Source organism: Sphaerodactylus townsendi, linkage group LG01, assembly GCF_021028975.2.
Source record: "Sphaerodactylus townsendi isolate TG3544 linkage group LG01, MPM_Stown_v2.3, whole genome shotgun sequence".
NCBI lineage: Eukaryota > Metazoa > Chordata > Lepidosauria > Squamata > Sphaerodactylidae > Sphaerodactylus > Sphaerodactylus townsendi.
The window spans coordinates 34,092,018-34,119,605 of NC_059425.1; the positions used below are offsets into that span (position 1 = coordinate 34,092,018).

Sequence of the window (27,588 nt, forward strand, 5' to 3'; positions counted from 1 at the left end):
CTCATTTTACCCTCACAACAACCCTGTGAGGGAAGTAGGCTGAGAGTGACTGACCCTAAGGCCCCTTCCATACATGCAAAATAATGCACTTTGCCATTGCTGTCCTCTATGTAGAAACCCTGATATTCCTTGGGGTCTTGGATTCAACTACTAATCAAGGCTCAGCTTCCGAGATCTGAGGAGATCAATCTGGCCTGGCCTGTCCAGGTCAGGAATCTAACACTAACCAACAACATAACTTAAATATCACTGGATGTCAAATACAGCTATCAATCTGGTGGAGGTTCAAATAATTTGTCTAGAGTCTATTCCAAACTGTTACTCTTAGTGGAGAACTACTGGAGAAAGCACACATTTTAGCTCCGTTTCACGTGGATTCAGAGCCCTTAGCATGTACTGGGAAGGAAAAGCAACGTTTTAGAGGATTTGTCAGAAGACAATTGACAAATGAAAAACTGCAGAGTAGCAGTTTCCCCCCTCAAGGCTACATGGGGTAAAATCTGTAACATCCTGCTCATTTAAATGGATGCATGGCTACGAGCCAGCAAATGGATAAACAAATATAGGAACTAAGCCAATGAATAATACATCGAGTTGTATTATGCCTTTGAGGATTCTATCCCAGAATAGGAGTGTTTGACCCTGGGGTGCTTGCTGTCTGATTCTATGACTGCCAACACTTTCATTTCAAGAAAGCTATGTCCTAGATACCATGATTCTGAGCACATGCAGAGTGATTTTTCTCTCACTGGAACAAATATGTTTTTCAGTCAGGGGTTGCCAGCTGACATGGTGAAACATGTCCTATTGCTTTAATAGAGGGCGGTATATAAAACTTATTATTATTATTATTATTATTATTATTATTATTATTATTATTATTATTATTATTATTATTATTATTATTATTAATGTATGGAAAGGAGCAGCTGAAGCTTTTGATTAAGTGGCAGCAAATAACATTAGATTCTAAGTAACATTCTGTTAAAGGGATAGGATATTTTTTCTCCAGTCCAGGTGGCAGTCCTACCAACTGTTCCTCTGAACATATATGCAGAATGCCATTACTTAGGGATGCACTGGCTTTGTAGTTCCAGTTTGGGAACACCAACTGGTCCCCTTGATTACATATCTATGATTCTAAAATCAGAGCCACCCCCAGAAGTACCTGAGTACACAAATGGATGCTGTAACAGTGGACACATGCATACATAAATACTGATGGAAAAAACACCATCACATACATCTTTTGTGTGTGCTGACTCCTAACCACCTCTGGCAATCATGTGCATGGGCTGTCATGTGTGTAGGGTGACTCAATGCGAAAGCAGACAGGCCTCTTGAATTGTAATAGCTGTGTAAAAGAGAGATTTTTGGAATGGGCAGATTGTCCTGGAGGGATGAAGACAAGGGCATCTTTCGTAATTCCCAGGTAACAGACCTTGATCCTTCTTTGCCCTTAAATGCCCTTCATCACTGCTTTGCAGATGGTGTTCCAGGGAACCTAACAAGCTTCTTGCAGGTTCCTTAATGATGACCAATAATGTTGAACAAGCTACACCCCCAGATCTGACAAGTGATGAGAAATAGCATAGAAATTGGATGAGTCGGGTGCTTGATTGGTTACAGGCCAGGCAAGACTCATGGGCCAGGGCAGGGTGAGTGGGGATGAGGGGGGGAATGGGGTGGAAGTTGCCAGTCCTGGTGGGAGAGAGATGGCTTGCCGCCACTGTCCAGCAGGCCCAGCTTGGTGTTTGGGGCAGGGAAAGGGTGGATGGGAGAATGGGGAGGCTGTTGCCAGGCCTAGCAGGACCACTGATGCCTGGCCAGCCAAGGTTCATCTTTAGGCCAGGAGGGAGGGTGGGGGGCCGGGCGGGCGGGCGGGTGGGCGGGCGGGGAAATGGGGAAGTTGTTGCCAGGCCCAGCGGGACAACAGCAGCTTGCTGCCACTGTCCGGCCAGCCCAGCTTGGGGTTTGGGCTGGGCAGGGTGGGTGGAAGAATGGGGAGGCTATTGCCAGGCCCAGCAAGACAGTGGCTTGCCTCTGCTGTCCCATGGGGTACAATCTGGTGTTTTGGGTGGCACTTGAGGGGAGCTAGAGGGGAAGCTATTGCTGGGTTCAGCAGGACATCAATGGCATCCTGCTGGGCTCAGCTTGGTGTTTGGGCTGGGAGCATTCTACAAAGAAGGAGGTCTAGGAAGTGGCAGTGGATGAATTCACAGTTCCGCCGAGATCTTTCGGTGGGAAAAAAGTATAGTAAACTTCCCATCTCTTAGTGTGGATATCCACATTCTCACTGGTAACCTGGGGTCGTTTGTCATTTGGGTCGTCGTTTGTCATTTCCCCCAATCTCCTCAAGCTGATACTCTATTGTATTTGCATGGTTGACTCTACGATGAGGTGAAGTGAGTTTTGTACATCATATTTTGGTGGGCAGCAGCCTCTGCTGCTACCACTCCTTCAAGCTTGCCCCAATAATAACACCACCCCGACTAGGGGTTAGAGCCTCTTTCCTTCCACTTCCCCTAGGCTGTAAGCTGCACATGCCCTGTAGGGCTTCCCAATCTCCTGTGAACAATCCATGCTTTAAGATGCCTGATCAGGTATGCACATCTTGGCAAACTGCGTCTAGCTGCCTAGGGAGGGAGCATTAGCTTTTCTTTCTTATGGGTGATGTGGTGAGTGGGGATGGGAGTGCAGCAAGAGGTGGGATCCCAGGACAGTGGCCTTCCATGGTACTGCTTGTGGAGCTGCTAGAGTGGATCAGGTAGTATCAGTGCCTTGATGTAGTGGCGTAGTACTCAGGGGATGGGGGGTGTCTTGCACCAGGTGTGTGCCGGGGTGGGGTGGGGGCGCTCCAGGGTGTTCCAGGGCATGGCAGGGGTGCAGGGCACACACATGCCCCAGGCACAGTTCCCCCTTGCTATGGTCCTACCTTGCTGTGTTCTCTTGATCTTTCTCTCTCTCTCCAAATGACAATAATTTGCTTCTTGTGTCCTATTGATACAGGATGAACCAAATGTTAGTCAAATCAATGAGCTGAAACCAGTCAAATTTTTCTGATGGTACAGCACAGAATAGAGCACTTATGTCTTCAGGAAGTCAGCCTAATACTGTACCTACCATTCTTGCTTTCAAGCACCAGGCTGAGACACTTCGCCTTTTTGTCCCACATTTTCATCATTTTATCTGGCCATTGTAAGAGTTTATCATCTGCTTGATTGGGTGCCTATCTTGAGTAGCTGGGTGCAGTGAGCATGCCACCATGATCAAGGACCAGGGGTGGGGAGAAGTGGCAAACGTGAAGGCTGGAAGTGTTCCTCCCCCCCAGTAGTTGAGTGCCACATGGTACATGCCTCGTTTTCCATCTGTCTAATAGGTGGAATCAAATCTCACCCCCATAAACACTCTTGCATGAGATGAGCTGGGGAACACAGCTCTTCACAGGACTCTTGCCAGGGCTGGTTCCAGGTGTTGGGGGGCCCTCGGCAGAGAGTTCCCATGGTCCTCCCCATCTTCTTCCCATCCCCAGATCTCCTGCTTCTCCTTCCCTTCTACCCACCGGAATGCCTCCCACATGCTTGTGTGTGTTCTTCCATTGTCTACTCAGAAGTTGCTCCACTGCCCATGCTCACAGTGGCTTGTAGCCCAGTTCCCAGCGGCTTTGAACAGTGCTTGACGCAAGGCATGTGGGTGCTGGAGTGCTAGCAAACGGATGCGCAGGGGACATCAGCAACAGGAACACTGCACTTTGGCAGCTGCCACACCTCTGCATATGCTGACACTGAGCCCAACTCTTGGCCACCACAACAAGTCTTTCCTTGAGGTGTATGGCTGTAGGACAGCACCAGATATATTATACTCTCAACTGGCATGTGGCAACAGGGAAGCTAGCATCCTTCAGGAACTGGATGTGCGACCAGTGATGTATCTAATGTATGGCATGTGCCCTGAAATTGCTGTGCTATCCCTACTTACCTGCCCCACTTAGTCTCAACCATGCTGTCCACACACCTTTCTTCACTCTGACCATTGTCTGGCCTCTTGGTGCTGCTCAGCCAGTGGCAGCACTGCACCTACCCCATGCTGAGCCAAACTTCAGGGAGAGAATCCTGCCACCCTAACCCCAACCCAGCAAGAAGGTGCATGGCCAGCCAGAAGGAGAACCAGCTGCCAAGCCAAGTATCCAAATGACGTGTCAACACCAAGAGGTGCGCCTATGCCATAGGTACTATTTTCTGTAGGTGTTCCCCTGTTTATGACAGATAGGACATATCCTCAGAGACCTGCAACATGCATGGGTTCTGCAGCAGACAGCCTCTGCCTTGTTTCACACAGATTTGACACATCACAGCAGACAATTTAAAAATGCACAGTGTAGTGTGCCCAGATCATTGTGCATGACAAGAGAGACAAACAGCTAGGCTGAAGCAACTCAGAAGAGACCCAACACAGCTGTTCTTTGTTCTGCATATACCCCACACTGAGAACTGTCCTCTCACCAGAGTATCAAACTTGGTGTGTGTGGTGGCGTGGTGGTGTGGGGCACGATGTGTGCGTGTAGCGTGGTAGCGCAGGGGCAGCGTGCTGCAAGGCAAAGTGCAAGGCGTGTGCAGTGTGGAAAGTGTGTGTGTCCTAGAGTGAAAAGGGGTGTGTGGTCTGAAGAAAATGTGTTCTGCCATTGTTGCAAAAATACACAGTCATTTAAATATTATTTCTGTGGAATCCTTAATCTGTTCCTAATTTTCGTCAAAAAAAACGTACAAGTCAGGTTCATAGAATGTGAAAAGGACTGATCATTGATAATGTCAGAGCAGCTGTACCTGTCTACTCTGGGGGTCAGAAACTGGAAAGCCAATTAGTCTACTACAACACACACACACACACACACACACACACACACACACACACACACACACACACACACACACACACACTGTCCTTCAATTCACATTTTGTGCCTGTTTCCTTGTACATTATCAAAGGCTATCATGACGCTCCCACACCAGTTTGGGAGAGGTGTGGAATGCTCTTCTTTGGACCCTGCTATAAAGCTAGGGATTTTCCACTAGAGAGGTGAGATAGTTAATTTATGCTGAGATCAATGCCTTCCTCTGGATTGCTTCTCCTTTCATTTTTGAAAGGGTGCAACCCTGAACCAAGTAAAGGGGGGACTTTCGGTGGAATTGCAAAGGGTGTGGATGTTCTACATTTTGAAACGAAAGGGCCTGGAAAGGCAACCAAGAAAGGGAAGTGATCCAGCTTAGCAAAGTACACATTTGGTTGACACTATCACGGGCTCCTGGAACGTCCCCACCCTAAGCAATCCATATCACAAGAGAGGAAGGAAGATTCACTGGTCCACCAAGTTCTACGTTTCCTGACTATGTGAGTCAGAGTTAATCTCACAATATATTTAATTGAATGCTGTCAATTAGTTTTGGGGGCAGGGATTCTTCATAGTTCAAAGGGGCACTCCTTGACCCAAAGATTAATACAACTGGAATACACAGGGATTTGCCTTGTTACCTAGCTACCCGCTATCCCTTTAATACAGACGCAACATTTCTGCATTCTTCATAGCTCCTTTGGGTGAGACGTGTTCTCATCTGACAGTTCATACCACAAGTGAGGGACCCCTAGATAAATGCCACCTTCAAAATCAGAAGATGCTTCAATCTTCCTAAGCAGTAAGCCTAGCTTTTAAAATCTAATCTATTTTCAAAGGCATACTTAAAAATCACAGGCTTGAAGAATGAAAGCCAACCCGCCCCCTAGCACACCACTATACTGACCTGCACCTGATTCCTGATTTCCTTGCTTGGAAGCAAGAACCCTGGAGTCAGCTTGATCATGTGAACCTGCCACGACTGACAGTTTGTAAGCTTCCCACGAAACTCTAGTTTCCTGCCTCCTTTGTGGGAGAAGTTAAAAATAAATGAAACTTACCAGGCGTCGAGGGGTGTGGGAGGACTTCCCCCATTGATATTCTCGGGATGTGATTTCATTTCTTGCTCGGCATCACTCTGTTTTCCAACTTGAATCCGTGCAGATCAGCAGCAATTCCTCGTACTCTCCCCACCTCCAGGTTACTGTCTGTGTCTCTCTTGGCTTTGAAAAATGTGTGGGGATTTTTTTTTTTGTTCAAAGGACTTCTTCTCAATGTGTGTGTGGTTGCGTCAGGGCTGTTGCCTGGATACCACAGTACTATTCCAGTTGGAGCTTTTCAGTCCAAAATTTCTCTCATTCATGCCAGCCAGCCCTGGATGCTACCTCCCACTAAGATATAACCCTGAGGAGACCTGAAACAGAAGATTTCAAGGGAGGCTGGGTCCTAAGCACTGCCAGATTTAGCTTGCTTGCCACAACCAAAGTTTCTGCTATGGGGAAGGAAGGTTGTCCACTGGGGGCCGTCTGGATTTATGCTGAATACAGAGACTGCCTGACAGAGGACTCTTCACAGAGCCTATGTGAACCATTAAGCTTTTAAAAAATATATCCATTTATAGTACGTAGAGCCTGGATAATGGAAAGCTAGCCGGGTGTTGGAAAAATGCTTATAAGAATATAGTACCGTGTTTCCCCGAAAATAAGACAGTGTCTTATCTTAATTGTTGCTCCCAAAGATGCGCTATGTCTTATTTTCAGGGGACGTCTCATTTTTCTGTGTTCTGTTCGTCGGGCATGCTGCCAAACAAAAACTTTGCTATGTCTTACTTTTGGGGGATGCCTTATATTTGCTTAATCACTTTCAGCAAAACCTACTACTCACGTCTTATTCTTCCTGAGAGATGTGCTCTATATCTGTGGAAACAGTGGTACATGTATAGACATAAGGGAAAATATAGGAAAATTAATACACAGATGGTATATTACCCCACTGAAAATATCAAGAATAAATAGTAAATTTCTACCTTTATGTTGGAAATGCGGTAATGCGGTAGGTTCCTTTTTCCATGCATGGTGGACATGTGGAAGGGTGAAGGAGTTTTGGACAAAAATCCATAAGAAAACACAGTTAATTTTAAAAATGAAATTTGAAATGCTTCCAGAAATTTATTTGTTGGGGTTGTATAGAGGGTTGTATAGAGATAAGAAACTTACCTGTCATTCTAAATTGTTAACCCATATAGCGTCCTCGGCTCGCATCAAGTTAGCAAAATATTGGAAGACATCTCAGCTACCCTCTTTAACGGATTGGTACATCAAATTCTGGACATATATGGATTTAGACCTTTTGACTGGGACTTTGCAAGTTAAAGATACACAAGAAGATTGGTTACTATTGAAAGAATTTTCCGAGACAACATTTTATGTATTGTGAGATTAATGTTTACAAAGGTTTTTGGTTCACTTATCTGTTTTGGTTTTCCTACAAGGTACGTAGACTGAGTATAGTACGATATGATAAGCTAAAAATTCTATGAGTCAAGAAGTTAGACGTCAAGAAGGGGTTGAGTTAAAATTGAAGAATAATAGAGACGTTTGGTTGAAGTCTTAACAACTTGAATGTATGTGTTATAATGATAAGACAATCCCTGGTAAGGGGTATGATATATTACTATATTTTAAAGGAAAAATGCAATCAGATGGTTATCTGAATGTAATATGTATTTTTGAATTTCAATAAATATACTATTTTTTTAAAAAAAGCTAGCCGGGTGTGATTGTGTGCGGCCAGACCTCTTTCTTTCTTTTGTCAAATTGGAATTTTTATATATATATTCTGTGAGTCACCTTGAGTATATGAGTGTGTGTGTGTATGTGTGTATGTGTGTATGTGTGTATGTGTGTATGTATGTATGTGTGTATGTATGTAAGTATGTATATATGTGTGTATGTATGTATGTATGTATGTAAGTATGTATATATGTGTGTGTGTATATATGTGTGTGTGTGTGTGTGTGTGTGTGTGTGTGTGTGTGTATGTATGTATGTATGTATATGTATATGTATATATGTATATATGTATATATGTATATGTGTGTGTATATATATGTATATGTATATATGTATGTATGTGTGTGTGTATGTATATGTATATATAGTATGTATGTATGTAAGTATGTAAGTATATATGTATATATGTGTGTATATATGTATATATATAGTATGTATGAATGTATATAGTATGTATGTATGTATGTATGTATGTATGTATGTATGTATGTATGTATGTATGTATGTATATATAGTATGTATGTATATACAGACACAGACACAGACACACACACACACACACACACACACACACACACACTCATATACTCAAGGTGACTCACAGAATATATATATTCTGTCAACTCTGAGCCTAAGAGAATATATATATATTCTGTGAGTCACCTCGAGCATATGAGTATATATATATATACTCATATATATATTCTGTGAGTCACCTTGTGAGAATCTTAAACTGAGCATGTGCGAGAATCTTAAACTGAGCATGTGCGAGAATCTTAAACTGAGCATGTGCAGGGGATAAAACATTGTCAAGAAACAAATGCTAAGGGCAGAAGGTGGAAAGCAGAGGTGTTTGAAAACATGTGTACTGGCAAGGTCAAACAAGATGTTACAGGACAGGTGTGTATAACTATTTCCTCCCAAAGAAGATTGCAGCATGAGCAGTTTAGACCATACAAGCTGCATCAAACACATGAAGTCCTCTTATACCTACGAGGCCTGGAGATTCCCTAAAATTACAACTGGTTTCCAGACTACATAGACCAGTTCCCTTGGAGAAAATGGCTGTTTTGGAGGATGAACCTCATGGCGTCACATCGCTGCTGAGCTCCCTCTCCTCCCAAAACACCACCTTCCTTAGGCTTCACCTCAAATCTCCAGGAATTTTCCAACTCAGAGTTGACAACCCCACTTTTACCAAATCCAACCTTTGGTCTGTCCATCTGGCTGCCAGTATTATTAGTCACTCACACAGTCCTGAAAGGGCAACCGAAAGTGCACAGGAAAGCTAGAAAACGTTCTTCCAGAGTACTTCTGAGACATGCCCCTATTATCTCCAAGATTTGCCAGCAGAGTGCCTTGTTGGTCCTAGTTGAGCGCCAGCAATAGCACAGAGCAATTGCCAGCCCAAGCCACTGTGCTGCCAGGGAGAGGGACAGACCCAACAGTTAGTTAACTCCCTAAGCTGCTCCAGCCCGAGAACACCCCACAATAAAATGACAGAAAGGTACACTGTCAAAATAACACAGCATAGCCCATAGTCACCCATACAACAGGTGCAATCCTGCCTAAAAGCTCCAACAGAACATAGAATGCTGACTAGAGCTGCAACCAGAGGTGCGATCCAGCAGGTTCTCACAGGTTCCGGAGAGTAGGTTACTAATTATTTGTGTGTGCCGAGAGGGGGTTACTAATTGGTGATTTTGCCACGTGATTTTTGCCTTAGTTACGCCCCTTCTCTCAGCAGTAGCATGCAGAACTTGAAGCAGTCTAGCAGGAGGTGCCTACCGGTGTGCGTGGCAGCCTGCGCCTGCGTGCATTCGTTTCCCGCCCAAGGACCGGCACAGCAGCTGCATCCTTGCCACAGCCCCACCCAGGAATGCCCCGCCCCCGGAATGCCTGGCCATGCCCCCGTCGTGCCCCACCCAGCCCCACTGGCGCTACACCACGGTTTGAATCCCACCACCATGGGAACCTGTTACTAAAATTTTTGGATTCCACCACTGGGCCTGCAACTAATCACCCCTTCCATGTACAGCAACACCCCACCCACCCCAAGCACTATATAAAGCCCAGTCAGGGCACCTCATAGCTCTGTAGGTAAAGTGCATGGCACAGGAGTCTGTCTCGGAAGTCTGTGCCATGCACACTTAGAGTGCACACTGTTGGGCAATGGTAAGAGAGGTTCAGAAAGACCACTTAAAACCACTGAAAGAGCATTTTGCACCAATACCCTTCTGACCAGCAAGTTTGTCTCTCTCACTCGCATGCTGTGCTAGGGACAGTGCAGCCTGTCTCCCCATGGCCTCACAAAGGTGCAGGTACCATACCGGACAGGGGGAGTTGGCAAGCCAGTCATCAGACCTCTTCATGATTTTCTGTTCAACAAAGTCTGAGGTGTTCTACCACTCTGTCCTTGTCTATTTATTTGTGACGGGTTGAGATTAGCTCCCTGCCCCTCCTTCCCCTCCCCCCAACTGTGACTTTTTGTCAGGGCTGCATTTTCACACATCCAAGAGGGCTGGCTCTGGGCATGTTCACGCATCAGGGATGTTCATGCTGGGATCGCTGCTGTTGGTCTTCCTGGTGGTCACTGGACTTCTGTGTTGTTCAGCAGCAAAACACAGCTGAGATCCAGTGGCACCTTGAAAGCTGACTCCACATATTGACCTCCCCCCTTTCCAAACACACATTCCACTGGTTGACATGCAGAATCGGCTGCATGGTGGTCCAAGGGTGTGAGTGGCTTATCTAGTATAGGAGGGGGCAGTCTCTGGATCTCCCATCCCCCACAGCAATGCTGCCATCTGATAAGCCATGCAGCTTGGTGGTGTAGATGCAAGGGAGCTGTTGCCATAGGTGCAGCATAGAGGGGTTGTGGAGCCTGCTGAAATCATGGTTCCCTAAAGTGGCCCATCAGCTGGTCAGTCCTCTTCCTCTGTTTTTGATGCCAGTCAGGTGCTTAAGGAGGAGGGAATGAGGCTGGTCCACTTCACACATGCCCTTCCCCTATAGGCTGGAGGGGTGGTGTCAGGCTACCTTTCTCTGTTGAGGTTTGCCTGTTGATGGGTCTTTCCTTCCTGTCTATTGGCTCTGTGTTTTGTGTGTGTGTGGCGGGGGGGGGGGTCTGTGGCTGGATCCGTGGGCAGCAATTGGCAGTGATCATGTCTGCAATCAGCTGTCGTGGTCTGATTGATGGGTGTAACTGGGGTTGCTATAGATGCTGGCATATTTGCTATGCTATCTATTATTTGTCCCCATGTAATGCCCATAGGAAGGGTTGACAAGTTCCAGGGGCTGGCTGGAGATCTGGAATTATAACTGATTGCCAGGTGCCAGAGATCAATTCACCTGGAGAAAATGGAAGGTTGTTCTTTCCATAGGGAATAATGGACCAGTGGCTCTGCTTTTGCATATGCAGCTGGCTGGCCCCATTGCAGCAAGGCTCAGGATCCTGCTGCCAGGGTGGAAGCAGCCTTCGAGAGCCTCTAGCAAAGGAAGACAGCAGGTATTGGCCTGCAACCTGAGAACCTTTAACAGGAGATGCCAGGGACTGAATATAAGACCTCCAATATTCAGGGTTATTGTTCAACCAATGAACCATGGTCCCTCCATGTGGGGCATTTTGTTGTACCAATGATCTGTGGCCCTTCCCTGTGGGCCATGAGAGGAGGGGGAGAATTCCTACTCTAATGCTGGAAATCCCTTCCATGACTGGAGGTTTTGTGCAACATTCCAATCCAATTTTCTGTGAAATAGTTTTGTTGTGTGTTTTTTTGCTGCAGTCATGCCTTCAGTTAACACCAATTAATAATGTGGAAGATCTTCTTGGAGACCATCCTAAATGTTTCCCCACTATCCAAGGTAGTCATGTAGTTATGGTAGTTTGTTACATAGAACAGAGTAAGATTGTCAGTTCCAGGTTAGAAAATCCCTGGGAATATATATGGCAGAGTTTGGGGAGGAGAAGGTCTTCACCATGGTGCAATGCCACAAAGTCCCCCTTTCAATGCAGCCATTTTCTTCAGGAGAACTGATCTCTGCAGTCTGGAGGTCAGTTGTAATTTAAGGAGTTCTCCAGGCCCCACCTGGAGGTTGGCAACTCCAGCACTAGGGCCTTTTCTGCAGTGGCACCAACTTTATAGCATCCCCTTCCCAAGTCAGTTCGCTCTTCCTCTGGGCACCAAGAAAAGCGGGGGGGGGGGGGTCAGAGCATGGTTGACATGTAATTTGTACACTGTTAATGGTTTTTTGTTTGACTTGCTCTTAATTTCTGTTAATTGGCTGTCATTTCTGTTTTTCTGTATATTTTACTGTTTTGTGTGTCTGCCTGAATAACTCTTTGTGTGATAGCTATAAGTGTGCAAATAATAGCAACGACAGTAGCATTAACAATATTGATAATAATAAATAGAATTGATTTGTCATACATTATTTTCTAGGGAATCATTATGAGAACATCAGGGTTAAAAAGTGGATCACACTGTTCCTACACAAACAAATAAGGCAGTTCCTATGAGAGAGCGCAGGGTCAGACGCAAGATGGAGAATGAGGAAATGAGCACATGGAAACTAGGGTTTGAGTTGGTCTGAATGTTCTATCTTTGTTTGACCTTTGGGTCACCACAATTAAACAGAAGAGAGCAGCAAGGAACAAGATGTTTCAGGACTGGAATTTGTTAAGACATCTGACTGCGTTTCTCATGGCCAGTACCAAAACTGTGGGTGGCTTTCTGTCCGCTTGACTAAGTACTGACTTAGTGTTCTATTAGTGGTGCAGCTTGATAGCCTACAAGTCAAAATTTGACTCTTGCAATTTCTAATCGTCATCATATCTCTTCCGGAAGAGGCAAGCTACAAAATGCACCGTAGAGAAAGATGTAAAGATTTTGTTTCAAATTATGCATTGCAAAGTCTGCAGCACTTAATCAATGAAAGGTGCTTTGATCAGTTAAAAGATGTCCCTGATGAACAGTGCATCAGACTGCAATGAATGTACTATTTTGAATAAAATGTCTTATAAAACTCCAGGCAACAAGGGCCATCTTGTTTGTGGGGAGACAACACAGAGACAATAGGAGTTTTCTGGCTCCCCAAACACACACAGGCTATTTATGCTGGTATCTATCACAGCATGCAGGGAGAAGTGCCCTTAGCCTCCTCAATATTGTTGCCAGCTCCAGCTCGGAAATGTCTGGATATCTGGAAGGACAGGAGGAGTCCATCCTTCGAAGCTGCTGTGCTATCTCCTCAGATGGAACTAATCTCTGTACTTGAGAGATCGGTTGTAATTCTGGGGGATTTCCAGGTCCCACTTGAAGGTTGGCAACTCTACTTACCCCACACATTTTCTGCATCGTCAAACTCATCAGTTCCATTTCATAAATTATTTGTAACCAGATAAGTAATGTGATTTTTAAAATGAAGCCAATGGTAGCTCCATGGAGTGATTTGAGGGAATTAATACAACATGGTGGGTGAGGCTAAAGCCACTTCTCCCTGTGTATTGTGGTTGCAAGCAGAAAAGGTCTGGCATGCGTCTGGGTGGGGAAAAAATTCCTATCACACATACAATATGAAGTCCTTGTATTGTTTCCAACAAACAAGAGAGCTTTGTAATGTTTAGATGGAGCCTGAGAAGAGGCAATGGTCTCCTGTCTCTGAGAAACAATGCCTCTTATTTTTTAAAAGTGTATCTTCTAAAATCAAAGCATATGTTTTATTTATTTATATAAATATCTATACCTTTCCTTGTGGCTCAAGGTGGTTTACATTACAATTAAAACATTACCATACAAAACCTGCAAAATAAAGCCCCAGATACCTCTCCTCCTTTTAAAAAGATGCCTACTCCATTAAAAGCTCATACACATAGACAGAAGGAAAGAAAAAAACCTTCTGATTGCTCTGAAATAGTGGTCCAAAGAGTAGGAGGAACTGCTGCGGTGTGGACAAAGGATGGCAGGAAGGAGCTCAAAAACTTGAAGGCAGCCTAAAGTATTTGAATCTCCTTTGTCTTCCTTGCAAAGGGCAAGGAAATTTGCTCTTTTAGAATATTCAGAAATCATGGGGATTCTCTGATCTGAGAGCGAGGTGACTTCTAAGAGGAGAAAGCATGTGCCTAACCGATAATCCAACCCAAAGGGAATGTACACACACACTGCAACAGAGACCACAAGTGCATAAATGACAATTCATTTTAAAAAAACAACTATTAGCCTAAAAAAAGAACCAGCAGCAACAAAACAGCAATATGATCATTACTCATAATGGCAATGAAGAGGAAAAACAAATGACAAACCCATATAAGTGATGATGATTTAAAAATAAATATCTGAAAAGCCAGCAAAGATCAAACAGGGCAATGGTTTAGTATAAACTATTCTAAAAATAATGGTGTAATTTAACTGGGCCGGGGGGGGGGGGGTGTACTCCAAAGTTCACTTTGCTTTGGTTTCCAGACAGAATGTAAATCTTTATTGTATGATAGACAGAAAGGGAGAGGGGAAAACTGATTTTACTCTCTTCAGATTTACTCTGAGGCTAATTTCAGATACTGTTTTAGTTAATGTTAGGTATTCACTGGTTGTTGTTTAATTGCCCCTTTTGTTATTGTACTGTATGATGACTATGTTGTACACTGCCCAGAGCCCCTTGGGGATGGGGCAGTATACTAAAATCGAACAAATAAATAAATAAAATAAATACTGTGCAAAGCATGATTTAATTAAACCAGGTGTGTGAGTATCTGAATGTAATGAGCGGTTGCCAGAGAGCAGGCTAGAATTAAACCAGAATCTGATTACCCAAAATAAGTCATAACAATGTTTTTGTACAGTGTTTGAATGGTGATATCCTAAGCTTGTTCTCTGGCAACAGCTTCCCAGTGAACAGAGGGAGTGAAATGACACCAGCGTTTGTCTAGCCAAAGTACGATTGCCTGTGAACTGAATCTTACCTCTGGAAGAAAATGTCCTAACCCTTCAGCAGAAACTGAATGCTTGAAAACAGGAAGCTTTTCATGGCATGCAGGTGAAAAAGCAACACCTGGTCAATTTTCTCAAAAATGGAAGTAATATTATCGTATGGGAGTGACACTCTAGGATCCATCTTGCAGTTTTTCATCAGAAATGATATGCATTGGAAGGATAATTCCCGCCCCTCCGCCCGCCTCAGATTCTGCAGATGAGATATTATTTGCCAGGTGGTGTTATCTACCTGCATGTCCTGAAAAGCCTTAGCTGCCCGTCTCCACACATTAAGCATGTAACCTCAGAGTTTGGGATGAATCCTTGAGCATCACCCTACTGAAATGTCTTCACTTAGAGAGAGAGAGTGTTTTGCTGGAAGGGACATCATGCATCAGCACAATCCTGAGGTGCACCCTTTTTTTTTCATGCCAGCCTGTTGTGATGGCTGGGGATGGAGGACCCAGCTAGGAAGCCCCCCCCCCCCCCAAAATCATTGTGCCTCTTTTAAGGAGATGGAACTTTTTTTCTCCAAGCAGTTGGCATTCCTCTAAAGAATAGATGTTAAAGTGAGTGAACATGGTGACTTCCTTATGCTGACGCTGTAGGCAGGGTTCCCAACTCAGTGGTGGGAAAGACCTGGAGGTTTTACAGGTGGAGTCTGAGGGGGGTGGGGTTTGGGGAGAAAGGGACTTCAGTAGAGTCCATAGAGACTTTCCAAAGCAGACATTTTCTCTAGGTGAACTGATCTCTGTCACCTGGAGATCAGTTGTAATTGCAGAAGATCTCCAGTCATGTGAGCCACAGGGCTTCACAGCTGAACAAACAATCTCAGTGTGGGTCTCCCTTCTGCCCTATCTGCTGCCTCACACTTGCCACACACCAAGGTGAAGATTTCTGGTCTCTGAGGGCACCGTTTCAGAATTCTGTTTCAGAATTCTATGCTATGGTGTGTGTATTGGGGGTGGGGGGATTTAGTGGGTTCTTGGATATATTAGGGTTATATTTTGAAAAAGAGTATGTGGAGAACATCTACTGAATTTTTTTAAAGCATGCCTAATAATAACCAGAGATACAGTTGCTCCTGGTGAGTAATCCCATTATTTTACATATTTATTTCCAAGTTGCTTTCAGTTGTTAGGATGGCCAGCTTTTAAACTAGTTCCTCCAGCCTTCCCTTTAATAACAGTTTGGTAGACATCAAATATCAGGTAATTATGAAAAGCACGGGGAAACTATCCAAGTTTGTGTCCCCGTGGAAAACATGTACACTCCATTGGAGTGTTCAAATGTAACAAATAGAAGTACAGGATGTGTTTTTCCTGGCCAGTTGGCATCCTTAGCTACCATTCCCAAGGCAATATACAACCCAGCCACAAACAAAATCTTAAAGAAGAGAAGCCTTCCAAAATCTGAAGAAAAAATATTAGAAGAAGAGGAAGAAGAGTTTGAATTTATATCCCCCCTTTCTCTCCTGCAGGAGACTCAAAGGGGCTTACAATCTCCTTGCCCTTCCCCCCTCACAACAAACACCCTGTGAGGTAGGTTGGGCTGAGAGAGCTCCGAAAAGCTGTGACTAGCCCAAGGTCACCCAGCTGGTGTGTGTGGGAGTCCACAGGCTAATCTGAATTCCCCAGATAAGCCTCCACAGCTCAGGCGGCAGAGCTGGGAATCAAACCCCGTTCCTCCAGATTAGATACATGAGCTCTTAACCTCCTACGCCACTGCTGCTCCTATTAACTTTCTTTCTGGAAATAGTGTAGGGGGATGTCCATTCTTCCTACATTCTTTCTTCCCCTATCTGAAACTCAAGAGAGAACTGCATATCTATTCTTTCTTTTTAAAAAAAATAATAATTAGGGTTAGAACCTCACTGTTAACAGTACAGATGCTACAAAACAATTATCTAATGGACTGCTAGGAAGTGTATCAATTAAGTGTGGAATATATCCCCATCTAATTTTTCAAAACAATGTTATTTTCTTTACAAATGTGTCTGCGTACAAACCTTTCCCCATACCACTCAGTGATGTCACAGTTGAGGAGAGTCAGACCTAATCACACCAGCTACCATTCGGATGTCTCTGGAAGACTTCATTATGCTAGGGGCTGAGGTGGAAAGTAGAGAAAAGTTTTTAAGACAGGCTGTCCTGTAAACATCAGCTGTGGCTTGTTATAGTCCATAGAGTCCGGGTGTGAGGAAGAGCAATGTTTTCCACTAAGGTAGCCACAAGTCTAACATTAGCTCACAGAGAACAATGTGGCTGATTTACCAGTCCAAAACTCTATAGACAGCAGTGCACTACTCCAGTTTGTCACTCTGATGCTGTCAGCAGGAAACCACTAACAGAAGTCGACTGACAAAACCGAGATGTATTAGAGCATTTATGTGCGTGTGCAAGTTTTGAGGATTGAAAATAATCAAGACAGGCTTACACAATTGGGAAAACGCTTGCTCAAAAAAAAAAATTTAGCGTCGGAAGTTCTAGAAGTTAAGGAAATATGCTTTGACCTGTTCTCAAGGATTACCAAGGTGAGTGGTGAGCTTAGTTCAGTCATTACCATTGTCTGTTAAGAGTGCCCACATGTATGTAACTGTTTTTGACAGCAGTGAGAAAGATGCATTGTGTACTAGATGCATTGTATACTGGAGATGAAAGTAAGTTTGCCTGCAGATTCACTAAATAGTCACTGCCTCTTGGCCACAGTTCCTTACCTATTGTAATTATTGAATTGGTCAACATGGCCATAATACTCGTATGAAAAAAGCTTCCAGTAGAAAATAGAATTCTCAGTCATGCTCAATCATTCTTATCTTCCAATTATGGGAGGGGTTGGATCCAACCAGTTTATGTGCTGATAGAAAACTGAGAGTGTGTCCTTTTTAGTCATGAAAAAGTTCATGCTGGGGGTCATGGCACCTGCATGCAGAAAGGCTAAGTGTGATGGGGGCTGTAATACAGAGTGAAATTAGGGGAAATTGAGTGAAAAAGCTGGTCAGATCCCACTGAACGTATTTTGAGAGTATCAGAATCTTCTCTCTGTGTCTGTCTCCATTTATTCCTTATGTTTAGTGTTAGTCCTGTTTTTGTATTAGGCTCTATAATGGTTGTAGTAAATTTACACCACCAACTGCTAGAATTTTCTCTGTATGGTGTTATTCAGGACAACATTTATTTGTGTTATATTGTATTATGTTATTGTAAACTTAGTTCTACTGCACTGTTTATTGGGGGTCTGTGCTGGCTGATTGAATATATTTTCAGATTTTGTAATCTGCCTTGTGTCTCAGCGGAAAAGGTGGGGCATTAATGTTGATCATGATGATGCCTATAGGTTTAATCTATTTAATCATGTTCATGTTTGATAATCCTAAACAAATTTGGAGTGTGTCCAAAGCTCAAGAGATATGCTTACTAGTGAAAGATAAAACTTATTTACCTGTGATTGTTGCTGTTCACGTGTGTATGGCAAATAGTTTAAACGTATTTTCAAATATTCTTGAAATTTGTCTAAGAACATTTTGAATATAGCTGTAAAAGCAAGAATATATGACCGAGATGGCTATGAAGAGTTAATTTAAGAGGCAGTTATCTGAAAATTTGCTTTGGATACATTTAAAATAATACACGGTTTATAGATTGCAAAATTTTGTGTGATAGCTCCATGGCTAAAATACATAAAATTCAGATTTTGATGACCTTGGATAGATCTTTTTTTTAATATTATGCATTGTTCAATTACTATGCAGAATTAAGAAGACAGGGGGAAAACAATTGTAGATTATTTGATACTCCTGATGTTTTAACTTGCCTGTTCACCTCTCAAAAAAGTTCTGTTGTATCCATTGAGGTTTAATAATATGTTTTTATTCCTCACAATTATATCATGTCTTTTCTTTAAGAAACTAACAGTTGTGTATGTGGATATGATTTTCCCATGTTTTCCTTATAACAAGGCTTTAAGATGAGAGATAATGGTAACCCTAGCGAGGTGTATGGACCTAGCAGACAGTCCAACCTGGCTGAATCCAGAATCTGGACATCACATTCACAACGCAGCGGGGTGGAGAAAGAGAGAGAGAGAGTTCTTTTCTTCTCTGATTGATGAATTAAAACTCCAGCATTATAGCTGGCAAACTAAATAATCCAGAAACAGTTCCCTACTACTGTGTGGAGTTGCAATCCTAAACATACTTACAAGGGAGTAACTCCCATAGAACTCTGTGGTGTTTTGTTCTGAGTAGACATGCTTATGCTTACACAGCAAATTAGCTACATTGATGGGCTGGTGTGTCACATATAAAATGATTGGTCTGAAAAAATGAAAATCTGAATATTATATAAGATAGTTGTCTTCACCCATTTCAGACCTGGAACCAACCTTTAAACGAACCCAACAACCTTTCCTGAGGTTACTTTTTCACCATACACATGCAACCATCTTTCCCTAGATGCAATTACACCATCGTTAAATGTATTGAAGTGGGTGTTTAGGCAGGGACCTTTCCTTATCTCTGTGATCCCTTCTGCACAGGCAGCACAAATGTATTAAATGAACCTGTGTTGCCTGTGTCACCATTTGCAAGGCGGGTGCAGGGGTTTTCTGAGATCTTTGGGATCCTGGCATCAGGATGCAGCATGGTTCACACAGGAAATGCTGTGTTTCCCTGTGAACCGCGTATCCAAGAATCCCCCCACCCAAGAATCCCCCACCTGAGAATCCCACACACAAACGTATTGGCACAAAATGACGGCCGCCTAGAGAATCCACCATAATGGTGCATGGGAATAGAACACTTCCTGCTTGCTGTAGTTTGCACAGGCAAGCAAGAAGCATCTGAAACTCAGTTTAAAGGAAAGAAGTTGCTAATTTAGTGACTTTCATTTAACCCGGGTTCAGCCAAGTAAAACAGGTTAAAAGTGTTGGGGGGGGGGAGGTTCTGTGTGAACGTCTCCCTCAAAAAGCTTTTTTCAGACTCCTGAACCCGATATATTTGGCCTGTGCAGAATCGCCCTGTGTCATCCTGATGTGACGCAGTCTACATCAGTGTCAGGTCTTGGACTGAAATCAATAAACAGGCTCTGGATACTGGAAGTCTTTATTGAACACAGCTGGTACCTGGCTTGGCAAAGCCAATTCTGGCAGGCTATGGTAAAACGGTTACATTTACTCCCATGGATTTCCTGCCAGGATCCTTCCTCCCTAGTTCTCATGGAATGTGAGAACGTTACAGCAGACAAGAAGATGTTGAGCATCTCAAGGGCAGTGCAGTGATAGTGTCCAGCCATCTGCCGCCTCCTCCACTGGGGCAGCACCAGGGTTGTGTCTACTTCAGCTATAGTTGCAAACATCAAAGAAAACAAAAGAGCAGGAAAGGTCCATTAACATATCAGAGACGAAGACAGCTTCCCCCCTCCCTACAGGCAGGTGTGAGTCCTTGCACCTCAGTCCCCTGTATTGATGTCAGGCTCCATCCTCACAATCAGTTGAAATTCCCTCTTCTACTGAACAACTAAAGGCAAAAGACTCTCTTGGTCCTTTGCAGTTCCCCCACTTTTTATGTGCCTTTCCTTTTTTTTGGAAAAAACAAAATGGTAGTTGCATGATTTCTATTACCCATTTATATTGAGATATTGTGTAGTCATCCCCGCAGGGTCGTCGCTAAGGAATAGGCGAGACGCGGAGGAGGTTTCATCTGGTGGAGAGCGTCAGCAACAGGAAGCGCGGGATTTCGTGATCCTGACAACTCTGCCCTGTGCTGGTCTCTGGCACCTTTTATTAGGGTTTCATTGTGGGCGTGTAAAGGAGGTGGGTAGGGAGATGAGCGGGAGACCGGGAGACCTGGAGATCATCATGTGATGCATGATCTCACCACCTTGGCTACGTGCGGAGAGGAGCGTAAGCGTCTGAGCCTAATCCTCACCTGGGGGCAAGACCATTGTCCCTGCGCCCGGTGACTGGAGCCAGACAGTTCAAGTTGACCCGGTGGACTCATAGGGGGGATGAGGGAGTGGGGGTGCGGATCGCGACCAACAAGGCCGTGGAGTCCGTTGGCGTCCCAATCGTTCTACTGCACGCAGTGCTGCTGGGTCAGCAGTGCATTACCTACATCTCCTCCTTTTACATTTTAGAAAAAGGGGGAAATCCCGAGAAATGCTAAGAGGCGATTTAAAGGGGCGCTTGTCTCCCTCCATTGCCCGTCTGGTCAAGCTGACCAAGCTGCTTGTGTAACATTAGGAACTTGGCTCTCCAAGTGGGTAAGGGAAATTCGAGGGCTTCTTACACACGTTACAGGCAAGTTATTAGGACACGCATTGAGCGAAACAAGATCCGATAACGAGGCACCACAATTAAACCAATGCAGAGCTGTACAATAGCCAACTCAACCATCGCACCTCCCGGCAGCCAGCTCCGGAGGGCTGGACCGCCAATGGGGGGCGGCTAAACATCATGTTTCAGATTGGATACGACTTCTTGCAGCTCACGTTACTTCTCTATATGAATCACAATTGGGAATTATCAGAAAGATTAAAACAACCACATATTATGTACATTCTCACAACCTCCAGTGGTGATGTAATAACAATAGGTAATCCAATAGCCCGGCACGAATTTGTCTAGGGTGCGCTTGATCGAAGTCTCCACACCTGCTGCTCTTTTCCTAGGAGGAGGCCAGAGCGTCCAAGAGCAATGGAGGTGTTAGAATTGGATGGGCTCTCAGCAAGGGCACAGGCTGTCAGGCCCGGCCAATAGTCTTGGTGTTACAGAGCAATAAGTCCGGGGGCTCCCACAAGGGAAGTTGCGAGGGAGACAGGCTCCGCCTTGAGAGAGGCTTTTACAGCGTCGTTTCGACAGGGAGTGGAGATCCGAAAGGCAAGCGGAGCGGCTGGCTGGCGGCAAGGTCCGAGGCTCTCTGGGGTGGAGCCACAGGGGTAGCAAGAGAGTCGGCATGAACAGACGAAGGTATGGAAATGCAGCAACTAACAAATTTTCAACATAACTTTCCAAAAAAAATTGGGGCATGTACGCAATGAGAATTCAAACAATAAAACATGGCTAAACTGCATTACATAGGCTGGATTGATGTAATGCGGAAGGAAGCAAGCAACCCGTGGCTGTGCATAATCTGTCCAATGCATGGCTCTCTTGCTGTTTGACTACCACCAAAGCTACTAGAGCTGATGGCGTTAGAGTCCATGGATTTCTCAAGAGCGTAGGGAGAGCTACTTTGATAGTCTCTTTAGGCATTGCAGGTTCCGAGTGAGGATTCTCACGAAAGCAAGGTTGTGAGAGAAGGCTGTTCCAACAATATTCCAAGCGGCTGACAACAGCGGAGAGTCTCCCAAGGGTTAATCTATCAGAGATATGTCCCTGGCTGCAACTCCAAGCTTCCAGCCAGGGGCTGACAGAGAGGGAGAGAGAATAGCGATTGTAGATGAGGGAGCAGCAACACGCGGCATCCAACCTCTGAGCCACAGCTGGCCCAGGCTTGCCCGTTCCCCCAGGGGGGGTGGCCCCAGCGGGGAGGCTGTGGATCCTTGTGGAAGAATGGGTGTGCTGGCTCCAGACAGACCCCTCCCAATCTCGGCCCAGGCTGGGGAGGCAATCAGGCCCTCCTCGACAGGGCTGGGCGGGGTCGGATCCTCCAGGGAGGCCCAGGGCCTCCATCTCTCCGGGATGGGGCTGGTCTGGCATGGCGAGCTGGACTCCTGGGTAATGGAAGAGAAAAGACAAGCAACGCTTTTTTCCCCTAGGGGTTTTGCGTGCATGGCTGGAGTTAGTCACCTTATAGATGACAGTGGAAGGCTTTCGGCGGAGCCCTGAGTGGGGGGGGGCGGGCAATTTTTGATAGAGAATAAGAGAAAGGGAGATACTTTGGATATGGTCTGCTGGATGAGACCTTGATTGCAGGTCCAATAGGGGGAACTTACTCCCCTTCTCTTTCGTTGTTTTGGCCAAGCTTCCGTTAGGCGCGAGTTGGCCCATTCCGACAACGATCACTCTGCAACATTCACAGGCGTTAAGAGATACAAGTGGCAGGGGATTGCCCGAAGGCTTAGGAGAGAAGGGAGAGGTCATATCCAGGTGGGATGTCTTTGTTTGTAAAAACAATCCCAACTCACCGATCTAAAAGGTAGTGGGTTTTTTGCAAAACAACTTGAACAATTCCACAATTATAGTCATATCGTAATTATTAAGCGTCTATAGGAAAGATATAGAGAAGATGCAAAGAAAAAACAGTTCCTGGAGCTTGAGAGGTTTTGATCACAGGAGCAAATTGAGAGAGGAGTTTGCAAAAAACCCTTTATCAGATCCCTATAGATCTGAGGAGGTGGGGTCGCAGTCCAGCCCATTAGAAAAGAGGGAGGGGTGTGCGAGAAAGGAAGGCAGGGGGGGGGGGAAGGGGTTTGGAAGTCAGCTACCCTACCTTCCCCTCCCGTAAGGGGACTTTGGTCGGTTTGAGCTCGCTTCCCACCTTCACAGCGGAGGCTGTGTAAAAGATAGAGTGTGGCTGAGAGAGACCCCCTTGGCACTGCTTGACTAGCCAGTGGGGAGCGCTCAGCAGAGAAATGTGGGAGACATGAAAATGATTTTGGCTTCATATGTAAACTTGCATATGCGCCAATGTGGCAGTGTAGGCTCTAGATGGACCGGAGAGGAAAAGGTTCTCAAGGAGAGGTTTGAAGAAAAAGTTTTGAAAGGAGTTTTAAACTAAGATGGAGGCTGACTTGAAGCAGAGTCCCATTCGGTTTATCCTGAGGGAGCACGCACGAGCTGTGTCCACGTTTAAAAGGCGTAGATGCTGTAATGGCCGAAGCCTTTCTAGGAGCATTGGCACACATAATCAGAAGGAGAGAAAACTTTAGTTGAAGCACAAGAGCATAGCTTAACAGAAACAATGGAAAAATCCCCTATGAGGGGAAAACTTTTAGGGGTCTCTCTTGAAAGGGGGCAAGACGACATACAGAACATACATAGGCATACAAGAGCACATATAAAGTAGCGAGGAGGGAGTTGCAACTCTGATTTGAGATCTTTGCTCTCTCTGAGGTGCTGGGATGGATTTTGCTGCCACTGGGAGCCTTTGAGCTTAGCAGGGCTTTGCACGACAGGCTCCACCCAGAGGCTACAAGTGAGGATCCTGGTTTGAACCTTACAGCTGGAGAGGAGACCAAGGGGGCTTCCTTCTTCACGAAGCTGACTCTTTGGCTTAAGGCCATTGTCGCGAGCATCTTCCCCTTTCCATGCCCTCATTGTCCCTGTAGGATTGGCTATATGGGGGCATTCTTGAGGAGGGCTCAAAACGGCAGTCCCTCTTCGTCACAGCATTCCCTTTTCTGCTGCAATTCAGTGACTGTGGACTCTGCAGAGATTTTGAAATGCGTGCCATTCTGGGGCACTGGCCGGAGAGCATGGTGACTTTGGACGTAGAAGGGGTTATCCAAGAGCAGGAAGCCTTATAGGCGTAGGGGGGGGGGGGGGAGCAAGCTGGCAGGAGACTCCAGCCCAATGGTCTCCGTTGGGGGGATGGGATCACTATACTTGAGCTGGGGCAGCCGAAGATCTCAGCTGGGGGAGCTCCGGGGGAAGGGTTTGAGGTGCGGATCTCGGTTCCGGGCTGGGGAGATGCCCGGCGCGGGCCTCCCAGTGGGCATTAGGAGCGCCGGTCTTAGACTTTCCTGGGGGTCTTCGCCCTCTGGGGAGAGACCCTCCTCTGTCAGGGTTGTAGGCCCCCCCGCCGGGCAGCCTACAATTCCTCCTGAAATGTCCTGGCTTGCCGCAATTGAGACACTCGTCTCGGGGCTGTCTCATGGCAGCGGAGCGGGCGGCGGCTAGAAGGCTGGCTTGATTGGCGAAGACCCGATATCCTGGCAAGCTTTGAGCATGTCGGCCAGCTCGGGGTTCCTTCCTAGGCCTGTGATCGCTTTGCGGCACTCAGCGAGGCGTTCTCCTTGGCAAGGCGCTTAAGGAGTTCGCCCTGGGCCTCCTCGTTGTCAACCTGCCTCTTGAGGGCCTCCTGGAGCCTGTTCACAAACTCAGCATAGGGCTCTTGAGGCTTCTGCCGGGTGCTAGAAAAACTTTGGGTTGGCTGTCCGGCATTGGGGACTTTCAAAAACGCCTTGTAGGCGCATTCAGAGGCGACCGTAAGGGTGGCCACCCGGCAGAACGATCTGATCGTTGGGGTTACGAAGGCATCAAAGCCGTAAAGCTGGCGGCTGTGTAGAAGCGCCGCCAGGGCGGCTGCCCTACTAAAGCATTGCTGGCGGAACTTCGCTTTCCCAGATCACAAATTGTGCAGGGCTCAGGAGCATGCGGAAGGTGGTCTTCCAGTCGCCCGGAACCATTAAGTGATTCCTCGCGACCGCCTCTAGCATGCCTCTCACATAGGGGCTGGTGACTCCTACGTCCCGCACCGCTTTACAGAGCTCAGTGAGGATGTTGTAGCAAGGGGCGATACTCGACAACCCGCCGAATGGCGCCACCCCCCCCTCGGTATCTGTGAAATGGACGGGGCACAATGCAAGAATATCGGCATCGTCTTCCGTCAGGGTTTCTTTCTTCTGCAGATCGTGGCTAATACGTTCTGCGAGAGTTTTGAAACCAGCGCCATTATTCACATGGCGCTAGCGGAGGTCACAGTGGCTTCGGAAAATGAAGGCGAAGCAAGGGGAGGCCGGCTGAGCCGAGGGAGAGTTTGAAATGGGCGAAGGAGCAAGGGGGGCAGAAGGAGGACAGGCGTCCAATTTAGCGGATAGAGAAAATTCCGGGGTTGAAATTGAAGGTGAAAGATCGAAAGGAGGGCGGCCTACAGCAAGGGAGCCATAGGTCTGCAGGCTGATGGCGACAAAACATTGTCTCCACGTCAGTAGCAGTGACATCGTGCGCGAGGCTCTGTCGCGAAGAGTGCGCCGATGTTTTCCCAGTCCTTAAGATTCAATGTCCCCCCCTCTGGGTACCATGGACACTGAGCTTCAATCTCCTCAACCAATTTGCGCAGCTCCCTTCTCTTCTGGGGACCCTGCGCATTTTAAGCTAGCAGCTTTCAGTTCGTCAACGTGCTTGTCATAAGCCCTGCTTTTGCAAGCTCCCATACTCCCCGGTGTTCCGTCGGACGAGAGAGTGTCCTAGGGCGCGTGTCTCTGGATGCGCCGATCCAGAGGACAGGCGATACCGAACCGGTGGTCCCTGGATGCGCCGATCCAGCGGACTTCGGTATCGCGGCCCTTTCCCAGGCGACGGTGAGCAGGGTGGAGGTTCGAGGATTCCCGGGTTTCGGCACCAGCTTGTAGTCATCCCCGCAGGGTCGTCGCTAAGGAATAGGCGAGACGCGGAGGAGGTTTCATCTGGTGGAGAGCGTCAGCAACAGGAAGCGCGGGATTTCGTGATCCTGACAACTCTGCCCTGTGCTGGTCTCTGGCACCTTTTATTAGGGTTTCATTGTGGGCGTGTAAAGGAGGTGGGTAGGGAGATGAGCGGGAGACCGGGAGACCTGGAGATCATCATGTGATGCATGATCTCACCTGGCTACGTGCGGAGAGGAGCGTAAGCGTCTGAGCCTAATCCTCACCTGGGGGCAAGACCATTGTCCCTGCGCCCGGTGACTGAGCCAGACAGTTCATGACCCGTGACTCATAGGGGGATGAGGAGTGGGGGTGCGGTGCGACCAGCAAGGCCGTAGGTCCGTTGGCGTCCCAACGTTCTACCACGGTGCTGCTGGGTCAGCAGTGCATTACTACATATTGTCCATTTTTGAATCCACTGAAGACCAGTGCTTTAAAGACATTTACGATCGCACTTTGTGATGGGACTTTTCAATTGAACTCATGAACATGGGAATCTGCCTTATGCTGATTCCAACCACTGATTCATCAAGGTCAGTACTGTCCACTCAGACTAGTTCCATGTGTCATTATGACTCCATGTCTGAGATGAAAAAACGCCTGCCTGACAAATCCAGCCCTGCCCATCTACTGAAGGGGGCAAGAAAATAAGAGCCAAGCCAATGCCTTATGGCTAAAAAAAGTCAGACTCCACATTAGAAGCATTATACTTCTGATTACCTGTTGCTGGGGGAAACAACCAATGGAAGATGTTCCCTTCATGCCCTAGTTGTGGGCTTCCTGGAGACATTTGGTTTCCCACCATGGGGCACAAGTTGTCAGATCAAATGACCCTTTGGTTTAACCCAGAAGGACTCCTCATCTGTTCTTCTGTGGTTATTTTATCAGATCTTTTCATCAGTGATTTACGCATGAGATAATCTAAAAGACTTGTCTTTTATTTAAATTATTTTTGAATCTGTGGTTACTGTTATCACCAGAGGCATATCTATGGAAAATGTAACCTGGGGCAAAACCCGAGTCCCCCCTCCCCATGGACACCTGCCCTCTGCCACCATGACTAAAAAACAAGCCCCCTCCCCCGAAGCCAGCAACCCCGAATCCCTCCTCTATGTCCATCCTCTCCCACTCCCTGGCACCAGTGGGAGACGTGGCTGTAGCCGGCAGCCACTGTGTGCCACACACGGGGTTCCTCACCGGAGTTCCCCGCATGCAGAGGTGTGTGGGTCATGTGGGGGATGATTTTCTGCCCCCACAGTGACTAAATGGCCTTCACCTGGGGGACATGTGACCCCATATGTCCCCCGTGGGTGGTATGCCACTGGTTATCAACATAATTATGCAGCACAAATTAATTTCAGGGAATGCTAAGATGTTTGTCTTCATTGCTTCTCTTTGTTAACTAAAATCATATCTAGAAATCATATCTAGAAATGATAAAAACAATACCTAAAAATAATAACAAAAACAAACTACTACAGTGGGTAATTTCAGACTCTGGATTCTTAATGGGGGGGCTCATTAGTTGAGCCCCAGGGCACAGAGTGGTAAGCGACAGTACTGCAGTCCACGTCTCACAACCTAAGTTGGATCCC

At 46.1% G+C, this 27,588-nt stretch overlaps 1 protein-coding gene across 4 annotated transcripts in view; it reads right to left on the reverse strand.

Moving 5' to 3' along the window:
* FAM167A (family with sequence similarity 167 member A) overlaps nt 1-6,221 on the reverse strand; it is a 31,197-nt gene extending 24,976 nt beyond the window's left edge. For 2 of the 4 annotated variants that reach the window (XM_048517481.1, XM_048517463.1), the window contains exon 1: nt 5,950-6,221. Coding sequence is in view for 1 of the 4 variants with exons in the window: in XM_048517453.1 (XP_048373410.1) it covers nt 2,936-2,997; nt 5,950-5,983 (96 nt within the window). In the remaining 3 variants the exon portion in view is untranslated. Of the gene's footprint in view, nt 1-2,935; nt 2,998-5,949 lie in introns of all 4 variants that reach the window. The other 2 variants (XM_048517453.1, XM_048517472.1) reach the window with 2 other exon arrangements.
* Between the last annotated feature and the right edge of the window lie 21,367 nt (nt 6,222-27,588).